At 41.1% G+C, this 19842-nt stretch overlaps 1 protein-coding gene across 7 annotated transcripts in view; it reads right to left on the reverse strand.

Moving 5' to 3' along the window:
• CHD8 (chromodomain helicase DNA binding protein 8) overlaps window positions 1-16782 on the reverse strand; it is a 62079-nt gene extending 45297 nt beyond the window's left edge. Inside the window, exon 1 of one of the 7 annotated variants that reach the window (XM_015541682.2) lies at window positions 16585-16782. Coding sequence is in view for 1 of the 7 variants with exons in the window: in XM_042989356.1 (XP_042845290.1) it covers window positions 2808-2919 (112 nt within the window). In the remaining 6 variants the exon portion in view is untranslated. Of the gene's footprint in view, window positions 1-2807; window positions 3367-16584 lie in introns of those variants that run through there. The other 6 variants (XM_007091336.3, XM_007091338.3, XM_007091339.3 and 3 more) reach the window with 6 other exon arrangements.
• Between the last annotated feature and the right edge of the window lie 3060 nt (window positions 16783-19842).

Here is a 19842-nt window from a genome sequence, read left to right on the forward strand (position 1 = left end):
AGTAAATAAAATAAAAATAAACATTAAAAAAATCAAAAATAAAAACATCACCAGTGACTTCATGCCACACCACCAAGTTTCACCACTTCTCAGTCCCGTCACATCAACTCACCTCTACTGACTTAATTCATCTTGTATGTATGTTTTTAATCCTAGTCTCCTGCTTCTTTTCTAACTCCCATGTTTAAGTTGTCCTTGACTCTCAAAAGATGAAACCTTCTCCCAACATACCTCTAATTTTCTTCACCCCTCCATCTATTCCTACTTCATGGGTCATCCTGGCTATATCCACATCTGGTCTTTTCTACCAAGCTCAATGTATCACATGAATTCTCTTTCTATGGTTGAAATCCTGGTAGTAACAATAAGTAGATGTTAAGCATTCAAATATACGAAGCACTTAGATATCCCTCAGTAAAACAACTGCCTAGATAAAGAAATCATATCAGCCTTTTTTCATAGCGAGAATGAAAAGCTGGTGCTGGCCTATCACTGCCCCAAACAGAAACATATGTATATGCTCAAAAGGAAAGACAAGAGTTTGATGATTGCACTTAATCACTTACTATAATTTTAATTTAATTTTTTTTTAACGTTTATTTATTTTTGAGACAGAGAGAGACAGAGCATGAATGGGGGAGGGTCAGAGAGAGAGGGAGACACAGAATCTGAAACAGGCTCCAGGCTCTGAGCGGTCAGCACAGAGCCTGACGCGGGTCTTGAACTCACGGACTGCGAGATCATGACCTGAGCCAAAGTCGGCCGCTTAACCGACTGAGCCACCTAGGCGCCCGATCACTTACTATAATTTTAAACTAATGACAGAAACCTTGGTGGGGTGGGTAGGAGTTGGGGAGAAATGGAACATGCTAGTAAGTTAGAATCCAAGGCTACCTATCTATAATCTCCATATAACAAGTTAATGCTAGACAAATACTTTATACAATAGCCTTTCATTTCACCTCCAACTATTCCTCCTCCATGAAGTAAGGATAAACCGATGTTCTTCTGCAGATTTATCACCTTTACTATAGCTCTTCTTGCTTTGTTTTTGTTTTTTAAGGAATCTACAGAGTCTCAACTCTCCTGTTTTTATTTTACAGGTCTCCTTCTCCTGGCCCATTTCAAAAACACCTTGTCTGATCATAAAGGACTTTGTTTCATACTATTATCTACTTTTCATTGCAATCTCCCCATACCTTTCAACAAAGCAGTGATTCTCAACTAGGGGCTGAAAAGTATGTGCGGTTTGGAAATGTGTACTCAATGTCATAATTTTATATTTATCAAATGGAAGAGGAAAACACATCTCATTGTTTAGGTATACTAAGTAAAACCAAACAAAATCTTGGCCACTGAAGATCTGTAAAAGGCAACTGGGGGATGGGGAGATGGGGGAGGGTGATGGGAGAAGCATGCCTGGTTTAGGAAGGGTTACCAAACATCTCTCTGGTAGGATAAGATTTCTTATGGTCTCTCAAAAGGGAGTTTATCATAATTTATTGTTTACGATGGATGAGAAACACTGCAACAGAGATTAGTCTAGCTGTCTAATAGATAAAATTACATAAAATGAACTACAAACATCCATTCTCCAGACTTATCTGTACTGCCCACCCTCTTAGAATATAATGAACTAATGCCACAGTGACAAATACTGTATTTACCAAAAAAGTATTTACCAAAATACTTTTTTGGGTAATATGCACTTCCAAAAAGTACCACCCATGCCCAGTTAACCTTTTGACCGCTCCAAGATTTGGAAAAGAACTATTTTACTTCAAAGTACAAATCTTGTTATTGGAAACTGTATCCTTTCAAGAGGATCAGCTGAAGACAGACATATACACGTTATTGAAACACAAGATAGGTAGAAGCAGCTCAATCTAAATGAGAAATCCCTTGAAATAACCGGAAGGCCTAAAATGAAAATCACCAACGTAATTTTTGAAAAGAAGAATTTAAAAACTGTACCATGGAGACATTTATAAGACTCAAAGAGTCTCAAATCTTATAAAGAAATGGGAAATAAGCATCCAAGGTGAATGTAATCACAATTTAGGGTCAGCAAGGGATCAGGATGGAAGGACACAGACCCTAAGAAATGGAGCTCTCAACTTGGAGCCACTCAAAAGATTTCCTCAAGAAGATCAGGATCCTAGGCCATCTTCTACATCTTCACCATTCCCAATGCCAAATGTGTGGCTACTCTGTTTCTGTTTTCCCAATTATTGAAGGAAAAAGCACTCGCACCTCAATCAGAGGTATAGACATTTGGGGGCAAACATGGCTGGTAAAGTGAGCCTTTCTGAGTAAACAGGGAAAGAAAGTAAAATAGGCAACTATGAAAGCTAAAAGCATGTACGTATATTCAGGGGTTAAAAGAGAAACTATAAAAATTATGTACTCATATAAAAGAAGAGAAGAAAAAAGGTAAGGAAGTGAGGGCTTGATTGAGAGGGAAACGCTACTGGAGGTGGGGGTGGCGGGGACCCGGGTACATTACCTGCTCATACTGCCGGGGTTGGTGCCAGGAAGGCCCATACAGCAAAGGGGGGAGATTTCAGGCAACTGGCGCCTCCAAAATGGAAATGAGGTACATGCACTTGACGGAGGGAGCTAGCGGGGTGCCCTCCAGGGTGGGGATGGCCAAGACGGGAAGATGCGGGGGGGGGGGGGAAGGGGGGGTGTGGATGCCCGGGTGGGAGCAATGTTAGGGCGGAAGCTACAGGCTGGGAGGCCCGACAAAACCTGAAGGAGAAAAGAAGCTGTGCCTCACCCCAGCGGGGTAAGAGAGGTGCCTTTACCTGCAGTGGCCGTGGGGGGCCGGTTCGCCCCTCTCGCTGTCTCTCCAGCACCAGTTCCCCCCCTTCTCCTGCGCAACCTAACTTGATGCTCCCGCCCGCCCCACGTCCTCATTGGCTAAACCCTACTGCCACTCACCAAAGGCGCAAGGACGCAAAACAGCGCAAAGGGCGGGACTAGAGAGAGCTTCCCCCTCCCCCGCCACCGCGGGTTAGGTTGAGAACGCACGGAGAGGCCTATCCGGTTTCTAGGGCCGAGGCGAAGCCTGCAGCTTGCTTGAAAAAAAAGGGGCCTGGCCAGAAGCACAATCTCCTGCTGCGGGAAACTAGTCCTGGGGATTAAATTCCCTACCACCTACACTGTATTCTGCACACCAAAGAGCGTAAACTTGGGAGGGAGGGTTCCACACTATGCCAACTCCGCCTCCCAATGAATCCCCTACCTTCTAGCAGCCCTGTCTATCCCTCTCTTATAGTGACTATACCGGATCCCACTCCCCATTAAAAGGAGCCAAATCTTAACACCATAATGGGAATGAGTCAGCCTAGTTGCTGGAATATGGGGCCTTTTACCTTTAAAAGATAAGTACTCTTTCTGCCAAAAACATAATGCTGGTTTGCATTCTTGATACCCCAACCTCTGGGCAGCAGTATCACTTTCTGGAAAGTAATCCCAGGTGCCCTCTAACAATTCCCAGACCCCTCCCTTCCAAAACACACATCCACTCCTCACCCCTAAACCTGATCTCTGACCCCCACATCACTTCTTTTGAAATTCAGCCTGTTTGACATATTGGCCAGTATCCACTTTGCAATGTCACTTTGAGGCCACTCTAATTCCCAATGAACCTAGTCAACCCCAGAATGATGGTGCCCAAGCTTAAATCCCTCAAAAGTAAACGATTGCTAAGAACAGCTGCTTACCTCCTGACCACTAGTTTCCCCTGAAATGTAACCAGCATCAACAATGAAATCCTATTTTCAGTACGCTAAGACACAACTGAGGAAAGAGATCAACTTGGCCTTAGATTTCCTACTTTTAAAGATCCTAGCATTACTGGTATTGTTAGGAACACCCAATAACACTCCTGTAAGTAGCAATTCTGTTTTCCCATTCGCTCAGACTTAAAACCTCAAAGATATCTCTGAAACCTCCTGTATCCACCATCCAATCATTTGCCAGGTCCCATTGACTCTTGCAATATATCACACACGGATTTTGGAGCTGGCAGGGCCTTTGGCAATCATATCAAGTCAACCCTCTTGTACAGATGAGAAAACTGAGGCTTACAGAGATAAGTGATTCAACTATTAAACTAAGAAGAAAGTTAGGATTCATTATCTGACTCTCTTATCTCTGCTGTCACCTCTTTATTTATGCAGTTGCTTGTGTAAAAAAAAGAAACTTCATAACTGATCCCTTTTCCTATGAATCCATTCTGCTACCAGATTAATTTCCTAAAACACAGTAAAGTCAAATCAGTCTCCTGCTTATAAGTGTTTGAAGGTTCCCTGTTACTTAAGATATAAATCTTAAGACTACATCTTGCTTTTCCAATCTTATTTCCCATTATTCTACACATATACTAGCCAAAAAACAAAATAAAAACCCCAATTTATTGTTGTCATATATTTTTCTCATATCCTAGCTAATGCTACTGCCTTCAAATTATATTCCATCCTTCTTTCATTTATTTGCCTTATCAAAATCTTATTTATCCCTTAAGATGGACATCAAAAAATACCTCTTCATTATGTCTACATTTATTGAGTGTATAATACACTAATGTGGAAATATTAGAGAATCAAAGGTGAATAAGACATAATTTCTACCCTCAGAGAACTCACAACAGGTAGGAGTATATTTGTGTATGTGTGTGTGTGTGTGTGTGTTACACACACACACACACACACACACACACACACACACACATACACAAATATATACACACAGACTCCCATTAAGGCTCCTACCTTGGGCTATTCTGCCAATATAGGAAAGGGGCTTTTGGTTGCTGAGCAGAAAGAAAATCAAATTTCCACTATACAGCTTTTTTCTGGACTACCACAGCAGCCTCCTAAAGTGTTTCGGTGTCCCTAACCCCTCATTTCCCAGATGTATTCTCTATTCAGTAGCCAGTTAGCTAACTGAAACGCAGTTCTGCTCATGTCATTCTGTTTCAGTGGCTCCTCATCCGCCCATCAGAAAATGCTTTAACATGGCATTCAAGGCCTTCCTTAAAGGGTCTGGCCTTAACCTATTTTTTCAATCTCCTCTAATTTTGTTGTGATTTACACTTTGGCAATACTGAACTACAAAGTTCCTTAGTTTCCTCTAATGTCTCATGCTGTTTGCCATTTCTGTGCTTTGTTTTGACTTTCCTCTTATCCCTACTGCCTGAATACTCCTTTTTTGTGACCCACTTTACTTCCTTAGTTAACTCCTCCTCATCTTTTAAGAAATTACTTCCTTGATAACCTTTTTCTTCTACCCTCTCCATATATATATGTATATGTATATATATATGTATATATATATGTATATGTATATATATATATGTATATATGTATATATATATATACGTATATGTATATATATGGGGAAAAAAAAGCTGTATAGTATCAATTTGATTTTTTTTTTTTTCTGCTCAGCAACCAAAAGCCCCTTTTCTATATTGGCAGACTAGCTCAAGGCAGGAGTCTCAATGGGAGGCTGGATCTTACCTCCCACTATAGGGGGGTGGCCTGTTGGAGAAGATGGGAAATTGGATGGTGGGGGGGGTCACCTCCTTTTCCTGGCAAAGACAAAGTACACATGTGACCCAAACTACTTTAAGTGGACAGTCCTATAGGGAATTTTGACTTTGAAGAGGTAATGCAAAGACCCAGAACCAACTCAACAATACTCAGCAATGGAAGACACTTGAGTTCTACTATAGCATCCTGAACAGACTATTCAGTGGTGTTAACCCTGGACATGTTCTCTATGTCTCTAACCTCCCTTAGTTTTCAGATCATTTTCTAAACCAGACTGTCTAGCATTCCCGTTGATTTTGTGAGCTGCACAGTATCATTCCAATAAATCCCCTTTCTGCTTAAATTAGCCAAAAGATGATTTCTGTTGTTTGTAACCAAGAACCCTAACAAGGAGATTAGTGCCTGGATCATAGCAATGTGGGTCAAAAGGTAATGATAAGAAAGAAGGGACAGAGCTGAGTAATATTTAGGGAATAAAAATCCATAGAACCTGAAGTTTAGAGAAAGAGGAGTTTAGCTATGTTTAGTCCAGCCATGTTGAATCTGAGTTGCCTCGAGCAGTTCAAGTTAGTAAAATTTGATAGGAGGTTGGATGTATAAATCGGAAAGTTGGCTTGGTGATAGATTTAAAGTACTCAGTATCTAACTAAAAGTGCTGAGTGGAGATTGCCCAGGGGGTATGTAAAGCAGAGCAAGTATACAAAAAAACTGCATCAATACCATTGAGAGACAACAGAGAATGTTGGAGTCTGTGAAGGACTGAAGAATCCAAGAGAGTGTAGCTGCTAGTCAGCTCTAGTTAATTGTTGGCATATGGAAATGCACACCCAAGGTTGAGAGAGAACTTCAGATTTTTCAAATGCCAGAAATAGAGTTTTATGTAAATCTAGGTTTTAAATGTAGACAACTAATTTTTAAAAAACACACTTTAAACACTTCAGGCTAACCAAAACATGTAGTTGGAAACCCAAGTGTTGAGATTTTTGATTCAGAGTGAGAAAAGTTAGGAGGAACCCAGGAGAACATCAGGATTTAAGAATTGGAAAAAGCGAGGCGGGGCGGGGGGGGGGTCGCCTGGGTGGCTCAGTCGGTTAAGCGTCCAACTTCGGCTCAGGTCACGATCTCGCGGTATGTGAGTTTGAGCCCCGCGTCGGGCTCTGTGCTGACTGCTCAGAGCCTGGAGCCTGTTTCAGATTCTGTGTCTCCCTCTCTCTCTGACCCTCCCCCGTTCATGCCCTATCTCTCTCTATCTCAAAAATAAATAAACGTTAAAAAAAATTAAAAAAAAACAAACAACAGAATTGGAATAAGCGGGCAGCATACAACTCTTGATCTTAAGGTTGTGAGTTCAAGCCCCATGTTGGGCACAGAGCCTACTCAACCAGTGGGTGGAGGGATGGGTAAAATAGGTGATGGGGATTAAGGAGTATATTTAGTGTGATAAGTACCAGGTGTTGTATGGAAGTGTTGAATCACTATATTATACACCTGAAACTAATATTATACTATTTTAACTAGAATTTAAACAAAAATTCAAAAAAAATTTTTTTAAAGAGTCAAATAAGCTACACCTAAGTAGGTAGAGAAGGAAAAGCTAGAGAAGCAAACAGTGCAAGTCACAGAAGCAAACAGAGTAGAGAACTGCAGGGGGAAAGAGTGACCAATTATACCAAATAAAGCAAAAATGTCTGACAATATAATAATTTTTAAATGTCCACTGGATATAATAATTGAAAGCCTTCTTAATTCCTACTTTTCACTGTCAAACCCAAGTAATCAGTCCCTTTTGAGCTTTCACGGCTTTTTTGTTAAGTATTCTTTTAGGATAAGTATCTTCTACTTTATTATTTTAGTTATATTTGTACATGGAGGTATAATGAACATTGAAGTCAGAGGGACATGGATTCAAATTTCTGTCCCACCAAGTACATTAACCTTTCTGAATCTAGTTCATTCTTCCGTACAAAAGGGAATCAAGTTACAGTGCCATTAATGAGGATTAATGAAACACCTAACACAGTATTTGGCACATAAACACTATGTCCTAGGAGGTACTCAACTAATGTTGCTGGATATATTGTCGGGAAAAAAATTTACCTACCTAGGAGATGCTAGTCAGTCTTAGAGGGGATCACCACCCAGATTAATGGCCTCCAAAATACTTTGTTAATTTCAGCCAGGTAATATCTATATTACTTGAATGTACACTCAGGCTCTCTTCCTCTATATTATATCTAATTTAAGGCAAAAAGGAACAACTACAGTTTAGATTCTAGAGTCTGAAGATTATGTTCAACTAACTGGCTTTAGTCAGCCTAAACCTGCTCTAGATAGATGTTCTAAGTCACTAGTATCCAAACTTAAGTGGTGAGAGACCCAAATTAAGAATCTCAGGGATCCAAGAAGGATCACATAAATTTTAGAAAAACCATTCCCACTCTCACACACTTTTTTCAGACAGCTTCCAGGACATCAGGATGACTTTTCTGGTTTTCTTTCTACCTCTCTGGCCACTTCTGCTTTGCTACTCTTCTCTACCAGCCTTTCATTGTTGAAGCTCACCAAGGTTTGGTCCTAAGCCCTCTTTAATTCTTTCTGTACTTTCTTTTCAAGAATGTCTAATTTACATACATGGCCTCAACTATTATTATTTCCTTCAACAAATGATCTATATGCTTATATTTCTCATTTATATCTCCGGGCAAGAGGTCAAACCTGGACTCTGGACCCCATACATCTACTTGCTTACTCAATGGCTTTTCTTGGTAGTGTCTCCAATCTCCTTGGCTTACTCACTTGTTCAATTCTCCCTATAAAGGCTTATTACCTCAAGGAGGCTGATTCCTTGGTAGTCTGCCTAGTCTCCTTCATCTCCACCACCACACATGCACACACACAAAGAGGGTAATCATCTTCCAACAGTCACGGCTGCAGAGACCAGAAAATCTCTTCCTTACCATCATATCCATTATTTTAAAATCCTACCTTTACCTCCTAAATATCCCTCAAATGCATCCACTTGTCTCCACTGCCATTCTAGATCAACTTACCATCCCCACTTCCCTGAACTATTATTGCAAGTGCCTTCTAACTGCTTTTCCTCCATTCTGCCTATTTAACTCTAACTTACCCTTCAAAGCTCATTTCAACATCATCATTTCAAAGAAAAGCTTTTCCTGATGTCACAAACAAAAACAGCCAAATTTACTGAGTGTATATTATGTGCCAAGCATTCTTCTAAACAATTAAAATTCATTAACATATTCAATTTTATTAAGTCTGGAATCTCTCTCTTTTTTTTAACAGACAAGGAAACAGGCACCAAGAGATTTGCCAACATCCCACAGCTAGTGAAAAATAGTACCACATTCAAATTTAGGCAGTGTGGCTTCAGAAGTCACATTCTTAATCACCTTACTGTAGTATGCTTTAGGTTAGATGCCCCCATGATAAATTCTCCTATAATATCCATAACTTTATTTTTGTAGTGAGATTAAATAACTGATTATAGAATCAGTTGTTTGATGTTACTGCCTCCGCCATTAGAATGTAAGTTCCACAAAGGCAAAAACTGTGTATGACTTATTATACTATTCCCTTTGCTTCTCAGGTGGTAATAGGCATTTAATGCACTTTTCTTGAGGAACTGCATTTTCTTTCCCTTTTTTTTTTTTTTAAAGATTTTATTTTTAAGTAATCTCTACACCCAATGTGGGACCTGAACTTACAACCCAGACATCAAGATATCAAGAGTCGCATGCTCCACCAACTGAGCCAGGGAGCGCCCCGGGAGTGCATTTTCAACTTCTAGCAAAGGTGTGTGGGAGTGGGGCTGTGGAGAGGTAATGGGGAGGTTTCTGAGCAAGAGCAAGGGCTTCCCTCAGACTGCAGATAATAAATGGGCAGAGGCATGTTTCCTACCAGAAACATTCATTCAGAAGACGCATTATAGAATCTTCACTTTTGAGAACGTGGAGTTGACACAGCTTTTACATAGAGTCAAAGGGGTTACATACAATATACATAAAAGACTATTTTCTATAGTGTGATAATCAGTATTGAAAATAATGAAATTTTAGTTACCTCCTTTAGGCTTGGGACCATAAAGCCTCAGTGGCAGCCAATTTAAAACTGCGGCAAGAAGCAAATAGATGACACTATACCCATATGACCCAACTAGGGCATGGATTCATTTTCAAGTCAGCCTCAATGTAGATTTTTTTTTTCCAGTAAAACTCTAGAGTTTTCCCTATGTCTGAAGACAGAAAATAAGAGCCTAATCTTTAAGGATCATGGCCCATAGGTCGAGTTAGACTGATCTGGAAAAGTACTTCTTTGCTGGCACATGGTCACCAAGGTGAAAATAACATTCTGGGTTCCAGCTGAAGAATATCTAACTGGATCAACATATCCACCTTGTATGATGCCACTTTTGGGCATCTGGTATAAGTAACAATATATACAATTTAGGTAATAAAGTCCTAGGCCTCCGTATGCTCCCCCCATCCCCACACACATAGCACTCTTTCAGGCACTTTTTTAACTGAGCCAAGTGTACATACATTTGCTCAGCCTAACAGAAAAATATAAACTTTTACTTAATTATTTATGAGATATTATTTTCACTGCAACATTTATGTTTAAAAAAAGTGTATGTGGCGAAGGGAGGAGAAACATTATAAACCACTGTTATTATCACACTTGGGCTTCCAGGCACAAAAATGACCTCATGGGACATGGGACTGATGAAAATTTAGTGAGCTAGTTTGACTTGCATTGGCTAAAAAATGGAGTTATTTGGAAGACTGACCAAATGAATTTCCTCTGTAGAGCTTAGTATTTCATATATCTTATCTTTAAAATAAGTTAAATAAAAGAAACAAACTATTATTCTTTTTTTTCCCCTTTTAACAGAGATACAAAGACAAAAATCAATTTTTGAAGAAAGGTTCTTCAACTGCTTAAGGTACAGCTTTAACAGGCTACAGAATGCTTACCTGTCTAATGTCATGGTCAAAGACAATTCTCTCACAGGGTCAGCACTGAACTTTTCAATGGGGGGGAGGCTGGCTAATGAATGGGGTTTTGAAGTCGGACAGACCAGAGTCCCACTCCTGGCTAAGTTACCTAACCTCGCTAAGTCTCATTTTTCCTCTTCTGTAAAATGAAGCTACTAACGTCACATACATTTCAGGGTTCCTCTGAAGACTAAAAGATAAGGTCCACTGTTTGGCACATAGTAGGCAAATGAAAAGGAGTTTATTATTCCCTATGCAATAATTTGAAAGAGTACCATTAAAGGTTTCTCTCAAAGCAAAATCACTCCTTAGAGACTTGGCTGTGCTGGTCTACTAAGCAGAATGGTAGGATACTGAAATAGATGTAAAAGTTTCACAATTAGAATAGCAGGACTGCTGGGCAAGATGAAAAGACTCTGAGAAAGCAGTATAGCCCTTTAACCTTAAAACCACGGAACAGACTTCAACCAGCACTGGTGTCTAGGGCAACATTCAGGTAATTCAATTAATCATTTTTTGTGTTTGTAGGAATGATGCCAGTGTCTTTCTCACAGTACTCCATTTACTTCACAATGCCTGTGGTGGGAACATAGAAGCCTCCAATTGACTAGGCTGCCCCTTGGTAGTTCACATGCTTCCATTTAACTGCCTCAACTTTTGACTCCCATGACTTTCAGAAGAGCAGTGAATGGAAACAACCATTATATATATGTGCGCGCGCGCACGCGCGCACACACACACATACACACACACACACACACACACACACACACACACACACACACACTTAAGGCCTCATGAAGAAGGTGCCCCCCAGTAGGAGGCACACCTGAAAAACAGGCACATTTTATAGGAGAACTGATGTATAAATAAAGAGCTGACTCATATGCTCCACTCCCCAGACAAGAGGAAAAAAGAAGTTTACTGAGTAGAAGCAATGAAGAATGTAACACGGATGAAAGGTCCATGCTCATGCAACTTGGTAGCCCCTATTTAAAAATCCAGAAAAATCAGGGCATCCGGGTGGCTCAGTCAGTTAAGATTCCAACTTTAGCTCAGGTCATGATCTCGCAGTTTGAGAGTTCAAGCCCCACGTCAGGCTCTGTGCTGACAGCTAGGAACCCAGAGCCTGCTTGGAATTCTCTTTTTCTCTCTGTCTGCCCCTTCCCCGCTCACACTCTGTCTCTTTCAAAAATAAATAAATAGGGGCGCCTGGGGGGCTCAGTCAGCTAAGCGTCTGACTTCGGCTCAGGTCATGATCTCACAGTCCGTGAGTTTGAGCCCCGTGTTGGGCTCTGTGATGACAGCTCAGAGCCTGGAGCCTGCTTTAGATTCTGTGTCTCCCTCTCTCTCTGCCCCTCCCCTGCTCATGCTCTGTCTCTCTCTGTCTCAAAAATAAATAAAAACACTTAAAAAAAATTAAAAAAAAAATAAAGACATTTAAAAATAAATAAATAAAAATAAAAATCCAGAAAAATCTTCCTATCAGTTTACTTAGGTAGATGTTTTACTTATGTGTATCTGATATCTGTAACAGAAAGTGAAAATTACATTCCATTAGGAAATTCTGTTATGATTTGGGCTCTAAATAGACAGCTAAACTACTGAAACCACTGATTTCTTCTAGAACAACCAAAATGAAATTCCCATGTCACTAATAGACAATGTACCTCTGAATACCCATGTCCCAAAGGAATAAATCCCCAAGATGTAGTGTATCCCTAAAGTATGTCGTGGGAAGAAAAAAAAAAACAAAAAAAAAACGAAAAGCAGGATATTCCAAAGGTTTCTATAACGACCATGAGAGACAACTTGAGAAACCTGAAACACTTTACAGCTCCTGAATGATGAAATTAAGAATTCAGTTAATATATCCTTTCTCAGAAAGATACAGAGTTTTAGAAGAAATGTAGACTCTCAAAACAAAAAGGTGTTTTTATGGAATTACAAATTACTAGAATATTGGGACATTACCAAAAGGATTAGAACTACTGACAAAAGGATTAAGTAGCTGACATACAGAGGAGAAAAAAAAGCAGTCTTATTATTTTGTAGTAATTTCAGTAGTATGTCATTTAATTACCTTTTTAAAATGAAATAAACTTTGAAAAGACCAAATGAAATGAAGCCATACACAATAAATTTCTATGGAAATGTACAGAGGAGATAATTCAGGGATGTTTCCATTCTTTCAATGATAAAGCCAATCTTTTCCTAAAAACTATGCATAAGAATAAGTAATTTTTAAAATTCTTTTTTTTTTTTAATGTTGATTTATTTTGGGGAGACAGAAAGAGTGCAAGCAGGGGAGGAGCAGAGAGAGAGAAAGAGGGAGACACAGAATCTGAAGCAGGCTCCAAGCTCTGAGCTGTCAGCACAGAGCCCAACACGGGGCTCAAACCCATGAAGTACGGGATCATGACCTCGGCCGAAGTCAAATACTCAACCGACTGAGCCACCCAGGCTCCCTAATTTTTAAAATTGTCTTTGAAATCTTTTTGTACATTAACTTGATTATGAGTGAGTGTGATGCTCTGGAAATTCTTATCAAACAAACAAGTGAGAATATACTTGGATAGTCAGAATTTGAAGGCGCTAGAACATTGTCTAGATTCCCTGTGCTGCTCTACTGCTTGGAATATATTCCAATATATCCATTGCTGCTGAACACAAATGTAAAACAATTATCTATGCCAGTCTACTTTCTGTTTGTGCCTGCTGGATTTTTTTTTTTATTATATTATATCATACATGGGTGGGTAAAAATTACTTGCTTTTTTTTTTTTAAGTCTCCTGCTGCACTCTTAAGGCAACAATTAAGATTAAGACTATTTTAAAGTTAGTCTAAAAAAACAACTGAATAAAAGGCATAGAATATCAGTCTAAAAAAAAAGATACTTTAAAGTTGACCACTTATGCTACATGTGACATTAAACAACCAAGAGCCTATGTGAAGGATAGAAAGTAATGGATCATAAAAGGGCAAAAGAAACGTTACCTACAGAAGAGCTTAATGAGAAATCTAGAGACTAACACACTTTGTAGTTTAAATTTAAAACATCCAGTAACTACAAAGACATAGACTTACTTTGCAACATAAATACAATGAAAATCTTAAAGGCAATATGAAATAGAGTGAAAGAACACACAAAAAAAGCTACATTACAACTTGATACACTTGCACAAATAAAACAAAACAGAGGTTAAGGTGAGGAAAGGTTATCCAGGATAAAATTCAGAATGTAATAAAGGATTAAATAAACCTTTAGGCCAAAATAAACAGTTGATACAACAGCTTTGTTTTATAAATATACAACTGAGTACAAGGTACCGAAAGAACACATCTTAAGAACTAGGGTCTCTTTACATATCTTAAAAGGCTTCAACAATGGGGCACCTGGGTGACTCAGTCAGTTGAATGTCTGACTTCAGCTCAGATCACGACCTCATGGTTCATGAGTTTGAGCCCTGCATCAGTCTCGCTGCTGTCAGCGCAGAGCCTGCTTCGGATCTTCTGTCCCGCTCTATTTCTGCACCTCCCCACGCCCCCCTGTTCGATCACTCTCTCTCAAAAACAAATATTTTTTTAATAAAGGTCTCAACAAGGCATAAGCAAAAAAGGCACAATATCAGTGAATTAAAACAAAAAGCAAAGTGAACAAAATCATAATAGAAGGATGAAAAGAAGATTACCAACTTTGTGAGGAAAAGACTAAAAAAATCAACTGAAGAAGAGATAATGAAAAGTTCAACCAAGTAAAATATGAAATGATACTGTTATCAATGAATCGACTGCTAAGGTAAAACAGTAAATACAGGTGAGTCACAGCAGGGCAAGGTAGGTCACGTGAAGACCACAGATCAGGGACTTGCCCAAATGCAAGTCCAGAAGTAGAGTGACTCCTAGGGGTAAGGGCGGAGGAGCCAGAAAATATTTGTCTTGTTTATTCCCCAGGTATCAGGCTCAATGCAGGCTTAGAAGACAATTTAACTCTTGCAAGGCAGTGGACAAACAGTATCTTCAAAGCATAAACATTTATCTCCATGCTACGTTAAAATGTTACAGTCCTTCCACAGATGAGAATATCAAATCTCATTCTTTCAGTAAGCAAATACAGTTAGTTCTTGGCACCACAAATTAATCTTAAGTGGTAGTTTAGGTTAAAAACATCTCACCCTTTTCAAAGGAGATGGCTACATTAGTTTCTCTGAAAGACTGATTCCCCCTCACCATCCTACCTAACCTATCAGAACTCTATCTTACCTATCACTATCAGATTCTTCAAATAAAATGTCAAGTTTTTTCCTGTTATAACTAAACTCTGCAGTGGTGGTGACCACAATGCCAAGATTCTTCCACCTCATCACCTGGTGGTGCTGTAGAGAAGACTGTCCCAGAAAATACAAGACCTGTTTCCTGGTGATTCACAATCAGCTCGGTAGATTTCTCTCCCTTTCTATCATTTTCTATCCATGTCAGTTTCCAAACTGACAAAATCAAAAGGCCAGATGCACAGGATAGATCAAACATGGGGAAGGTGTGTGAACTGTGCAAGTACCCCTACACTGCTCCATCAAATCCCTGATTCCATCCATTACTCCTTCACCACTTCAGTTTTAACCCTTCCCCCAGGCCTGTCCCGTCACACTCGCCCACCCTCTCTTTGGGCCAATGTCCTTCATCATGCCTTGCAGACCCACTTGTGTGCCACTCTTGTAACCCAGGTCTTCTTAAGTAGAAAATGTTTTATCATAACTCTCTTTTAAGAGGTGGGGTAAGTCCAAAACACCACAATTTGTTCTGAAAGCTATTTGGTGACCACTACAAAAGAAATTCCTAAGCAGAGGCATGATCTAATTAACTAACAGAGGAACTTACTCAAATCCAAAACTCCCCCTCTACCATCCACCGTGTCCCACACCAGACAGGGCCTCAGCCGATTCTAAGGATAACCCTGTTAGAGAATCCCTGACTGAACTCAAAGGCTCGGAACAACGTGAAGAGTAAGTAATCTGTGGATGCTAGTGTGAGAGTAGGATGCAGTAGTTACCAATAATGCAGCTCCTGTGGCTTCAACGTGGGGCGTTCCACTAGGACAAGACATCGAGTTCTAAGTCTTCGACCCCTAGCTCACTATGCTCAGTCATTGAAAAGAGATTGGTCCATCTAGACACCCCCACTATACACCTCTCTGAAGACCTTAATCACTTCACGACTGTCCCTTAAGGGCAAGAGCCGCTGCACTTGCACAGTTGCTGCAATGGCTGGAAAATTTCCTGCGACACTAGAGACAGGTAAATAAAGAAATTGCATTCGCTCCGAGGCAGGGGGAGGGGTCTTCTGCTAGTGAAGAGTTTACATAATGCAACAGAAGACCAGTAAGCTCTGCAGACCTGTCAATGGAGACGCCAAGGCTTGAGCTCCTCTCTTCCCACCATCTCTAAATACTCTCCAAAAACCCGATCTGCCCTCCCAGAGACCCACGAAATTACACCTAATAATGTATAACAATATGCACACGCTCGCCCTAAGCTTTCCTACCCACTTTTGTTACTAAAATACAAAAAAGCAGACAAAAAAGAAAAAAAACACAAAAAACCCTAACCTCCCACTTCTGAGTCCAAAGTATGGAATAACCAAACGGAGCCGGGGAGTTTTCTCTCCGCTAAAGGGGCAAGCAGGACAAGGAGCTGCCCCAAATCGACACCACGCCCTGTAATGCAATGACAAGCCCTAAAAACCCCACAGCGGCGGGGCAGCCCCCTTCGCGGCTTGGCCCGGCTGGGGCCCCGCGGCCCAGCAGCCGCCCTCTCCCCCGGCCTTTCACAAAGGAGAATGGTTCAGTCCAGAGCATCACCCAGCACCTGATCCCTCACAACTGGGGGACGGGCAAGGAGCGGGGGAGCGAGGAGGAGAATGAGTTATGGAAACCAATTCTAAGAGCTTTAGTTTTGCAAAGACTCTTGGACCAGCACTGGTGAGCAGGCATGAGCGGGAAGCCTACCTGAACAAGTCCTGGTGCTTCCTTTCCAGCCAGCGTTTCAACTCACCCTTTCGGAGAACAAGGCGCCTTCCGGCGGAGCATGGCCAGCCCTCGCCTCAATCTAGCTTGCTGATAGTCCATTCTCCCCCGGCTCCTCCCATCTCCGCTCCCACCCACCAATGGTAGGGCTGACGCCCGGCCTCTTCCAGCAAGGTAGTGTGAGCGCCATCCAGGAAGTCTCTGGAGGGTGGGAGGTCCTAAAAGGCTGAGAAGGGTACGTAGGCAACCACAGATATGCCTGATTGAAAATAAAATCTGGCGGCAGCTTGCCTCTGACTGCTCAGTTCACAGGCGTTCAGGCCTCTCGGTATCTTTTTTTTTTTTTTTTTTTGACCCCCGCCGGTGGGGGCGCTCTAAACTAAAACATTTAGTTACCTGTCTCAGGGAAGCCATCTTGAATCGGGCCGGTGCCTTGGGGACGGGGAAGAGGAAGGAGTGCTTAAGGAATTTGAAGCCCTTTCCGGAGTTCCGTCGAACTACTTAGGTCCAGCCCTCACATACTTCATATAACCAGAATGTCCCCAGTCACCATGGGCTGGAAGAGGGCTCAGTGTAGTTGAAGGCAACCACCACCCCCCTCTCATAGGAGTGAAGAGACCTTACCAAAATGACAGCAGCAACAAAAGTCAATTTTTTGGAATGAGAGTGGATTTTCCCAGTCCTAGGAAAATCCTTTATAGACACCTCACTCCTCATAATATCAGCGTAAGACCAACATAAGCTATGTATCTATTCTAGGTGCTTCCAATCCTAATGCTTCACTTACAAGTTTTCCAGTTTGAGTTTGACAGTATCCGGGACTGGGAGTTTCTTATAAATGAACAGGATTTAGGAATTTTTTTTTAAGGGCCCCAAATTCATCACTAGACTCCAACAATGTGTGAATATGAGTAGAACACATGATAGAGGTCTTCCAGAAGAGATTATGTGTGAGGAAGGCCATTAGTGAGGACAGCCTTACACTTCCGTGTTTCCTAGTCTAAATCTCTATTACAACTTGCTACAGGAAGGTTTTGCTTTTTGAAATTGAGTGAAGTGAATCCTTCCAGATCATAAAAAGGAATTTCTCAGGGAATAATATATTTGCATAGTCAAACATAGTAGGCACTCAGGGTCAGTAAGGAATCAAAGCAATACTTTTTGCCACAGGAGTGGTAAGACTTGGCCCAAAACATTTCCCTGTATATTGAGCAAAATCCGTTGGCCAAATTTCCCCTTGGCTACTTACTGCCATTATCATTATCAATTTGAGGTATTAGAATTTACCAAAACAATATACCAGCCGTGCCATTGGTGTGTGTCTGTAAATGCATATACAGCAATGATCTTAATTTTTATGTTTCTGGAATAAAAACCAATAGGTTCCTTCTGCTTATTTGGTACAAAATAAACCTATCAAACTAGTTACAGGCATGGAAAGGAACGGGTGTGCCTGCTCTACTAATTTCTACTATCTGCAATGATCTAGTAGTTTGATTTACTGCTTGCAATAACATTAACCATGGTCCTGCCCTTTTTTTTAAGTAGGCTCTATCCTCAAGGTGGGGATTTGAACTCAGAACCCCTAGGTCGAGTCCCTTCCTCTACTGACTGAGTCAGAAAGGTGTCTCTGGTGCTGGCCTTTAGGAACCAAACAACACCCTTATTATCTCTTAACTACTATTCTTTGCATTGGGGGTGGGGTGGGCTGGGGAATCTACTTCCTTTAATTCTTCAAGACCATTTCACTCTGAACATCAGCAATGATCAATACGTTGCCCAAGTAGTTTTCTCATGCTTTCCTTACATTGGTGAAATATCTAAGTATAGAAGATTATGAGTGGGTTTAAGTTCTTTTTTTTTTTAATTTTTTTTTTTTTTACATTTATTTATTTTTGAGAGATAGAGAGAGACAGCGTGAGCAGGGGAAGGGCAGAGAGAGAGGGAGACACAGAATCAGAGGCAGGCTCCAGGCTCTGAGCTGTCAGCACAGAGCCCGATGCGGGGCTCAAACCCACGAACCGTGAGATCACGACCTGAGCTGAAGTCGGACGCTTAACCGACTGAGCCACCCAGGTGCCCCTTAAGTTCATTTTTTTTTAGTAATCTCTTTACTCAACATGGGACTTGAACTCACAACCCCAAGATCAAGAATCCCATGCTCTTCCCACTGAACCAGCCAGGCACACCTCCCCTCCACCCCGCCCACCCATGTGGTTTTAATAACAGAATAGGATGTGGGATTTCAAACTAAGAAGATATGCTCCAGGGGAGCCTGGGCAGCTCAGTCAGTTGAGCACGTGACTCTTGATATAGACTCGGGTCAAGATCCCAGAGTCATGGGATCAAGCCCTGTGTCAGGCTCTGTGCGGAGTATTTAGCCTGCTTAAGATTCTCTCCCTCTCTCTCTCTCTCTCTCTCTCTCTCTCTCTCTGGAACACCTGGGTGGCTCAGTCTATTGAGCTTCCAACTTTGGCTCAGGTCATGATCTCACAGTTTGTGGGTTCAAGCCCCGCGTCAGGCTCTGTGCTGACACCTCAGATCCTGGAGCCTGCTTTGGATTCTGTGTCTCCCTCTCTCTCTGCCCCTGCCCCATTCACACTGTCTCTCAAAAATGAATAAACATTAAAAAATAAACATACATTAAAAAAAAAATTTCTCTCTTCTTCTGACCCTCTCTCCAGCTCGTGTTCTCAAAAAAAACAAAAAAAAAAAAACACCTCCAAACTATCAAAATGGTATACTTTGATGACTCTGAAAGCAACAGATCTAGACAGAATGCTCTTTGACCAATGCTCTGATGCCTCCCAGTCACTGAAGATTTTTTTTTGGCTGCGAAAGAAAAACTCCTGTACAGAAACTACACAGTTTTAGTTTTGTCTCAACTGTGAGGGGACAGGCTAGCCCCAAACTCAACAGCCTCAAATCCCTTTGGAACAAGGTAGGATTAAAAACAAAACAAAACAAAAGCATAAGCAAAGCACTACCCTAGGGGCACTTGGGTGTCTCAGTTGGTAAGCCTCAGACTCTTGGTGTCAGGTCAGGTCATGATCCCACGGTTGGTGGGATTGAGCCCCTCTTTCAGGCTTCACGCTGACAGCATGGGAGCTTGCTTGGGATTCTCCCTCTCCCTCTCCACCCTTCCCACACTGGCACTTTCTCTCAAAATAAATAAGTAAACTTAAAAAAAAAAAAAAGATTACCCCAAATGTCAAAAGTCTTCAAACTTCCTGAGGTGTA

Source organism: Panthera tigris, chromosome B3 (genome assembly GCF_018350195.1).
Source record: "Panthera tigris isolate Pti1 chromosome B3, P.tigris_Pti1_mat1.1, whole genome shotgun sequence".
NCBI classification, from domain to species: domain Eukaryota; kingdom Metazoa; phylum Chordata; class Mammalia; order Carnivora; family Felidae; genus Panthera; species Panthera tigris.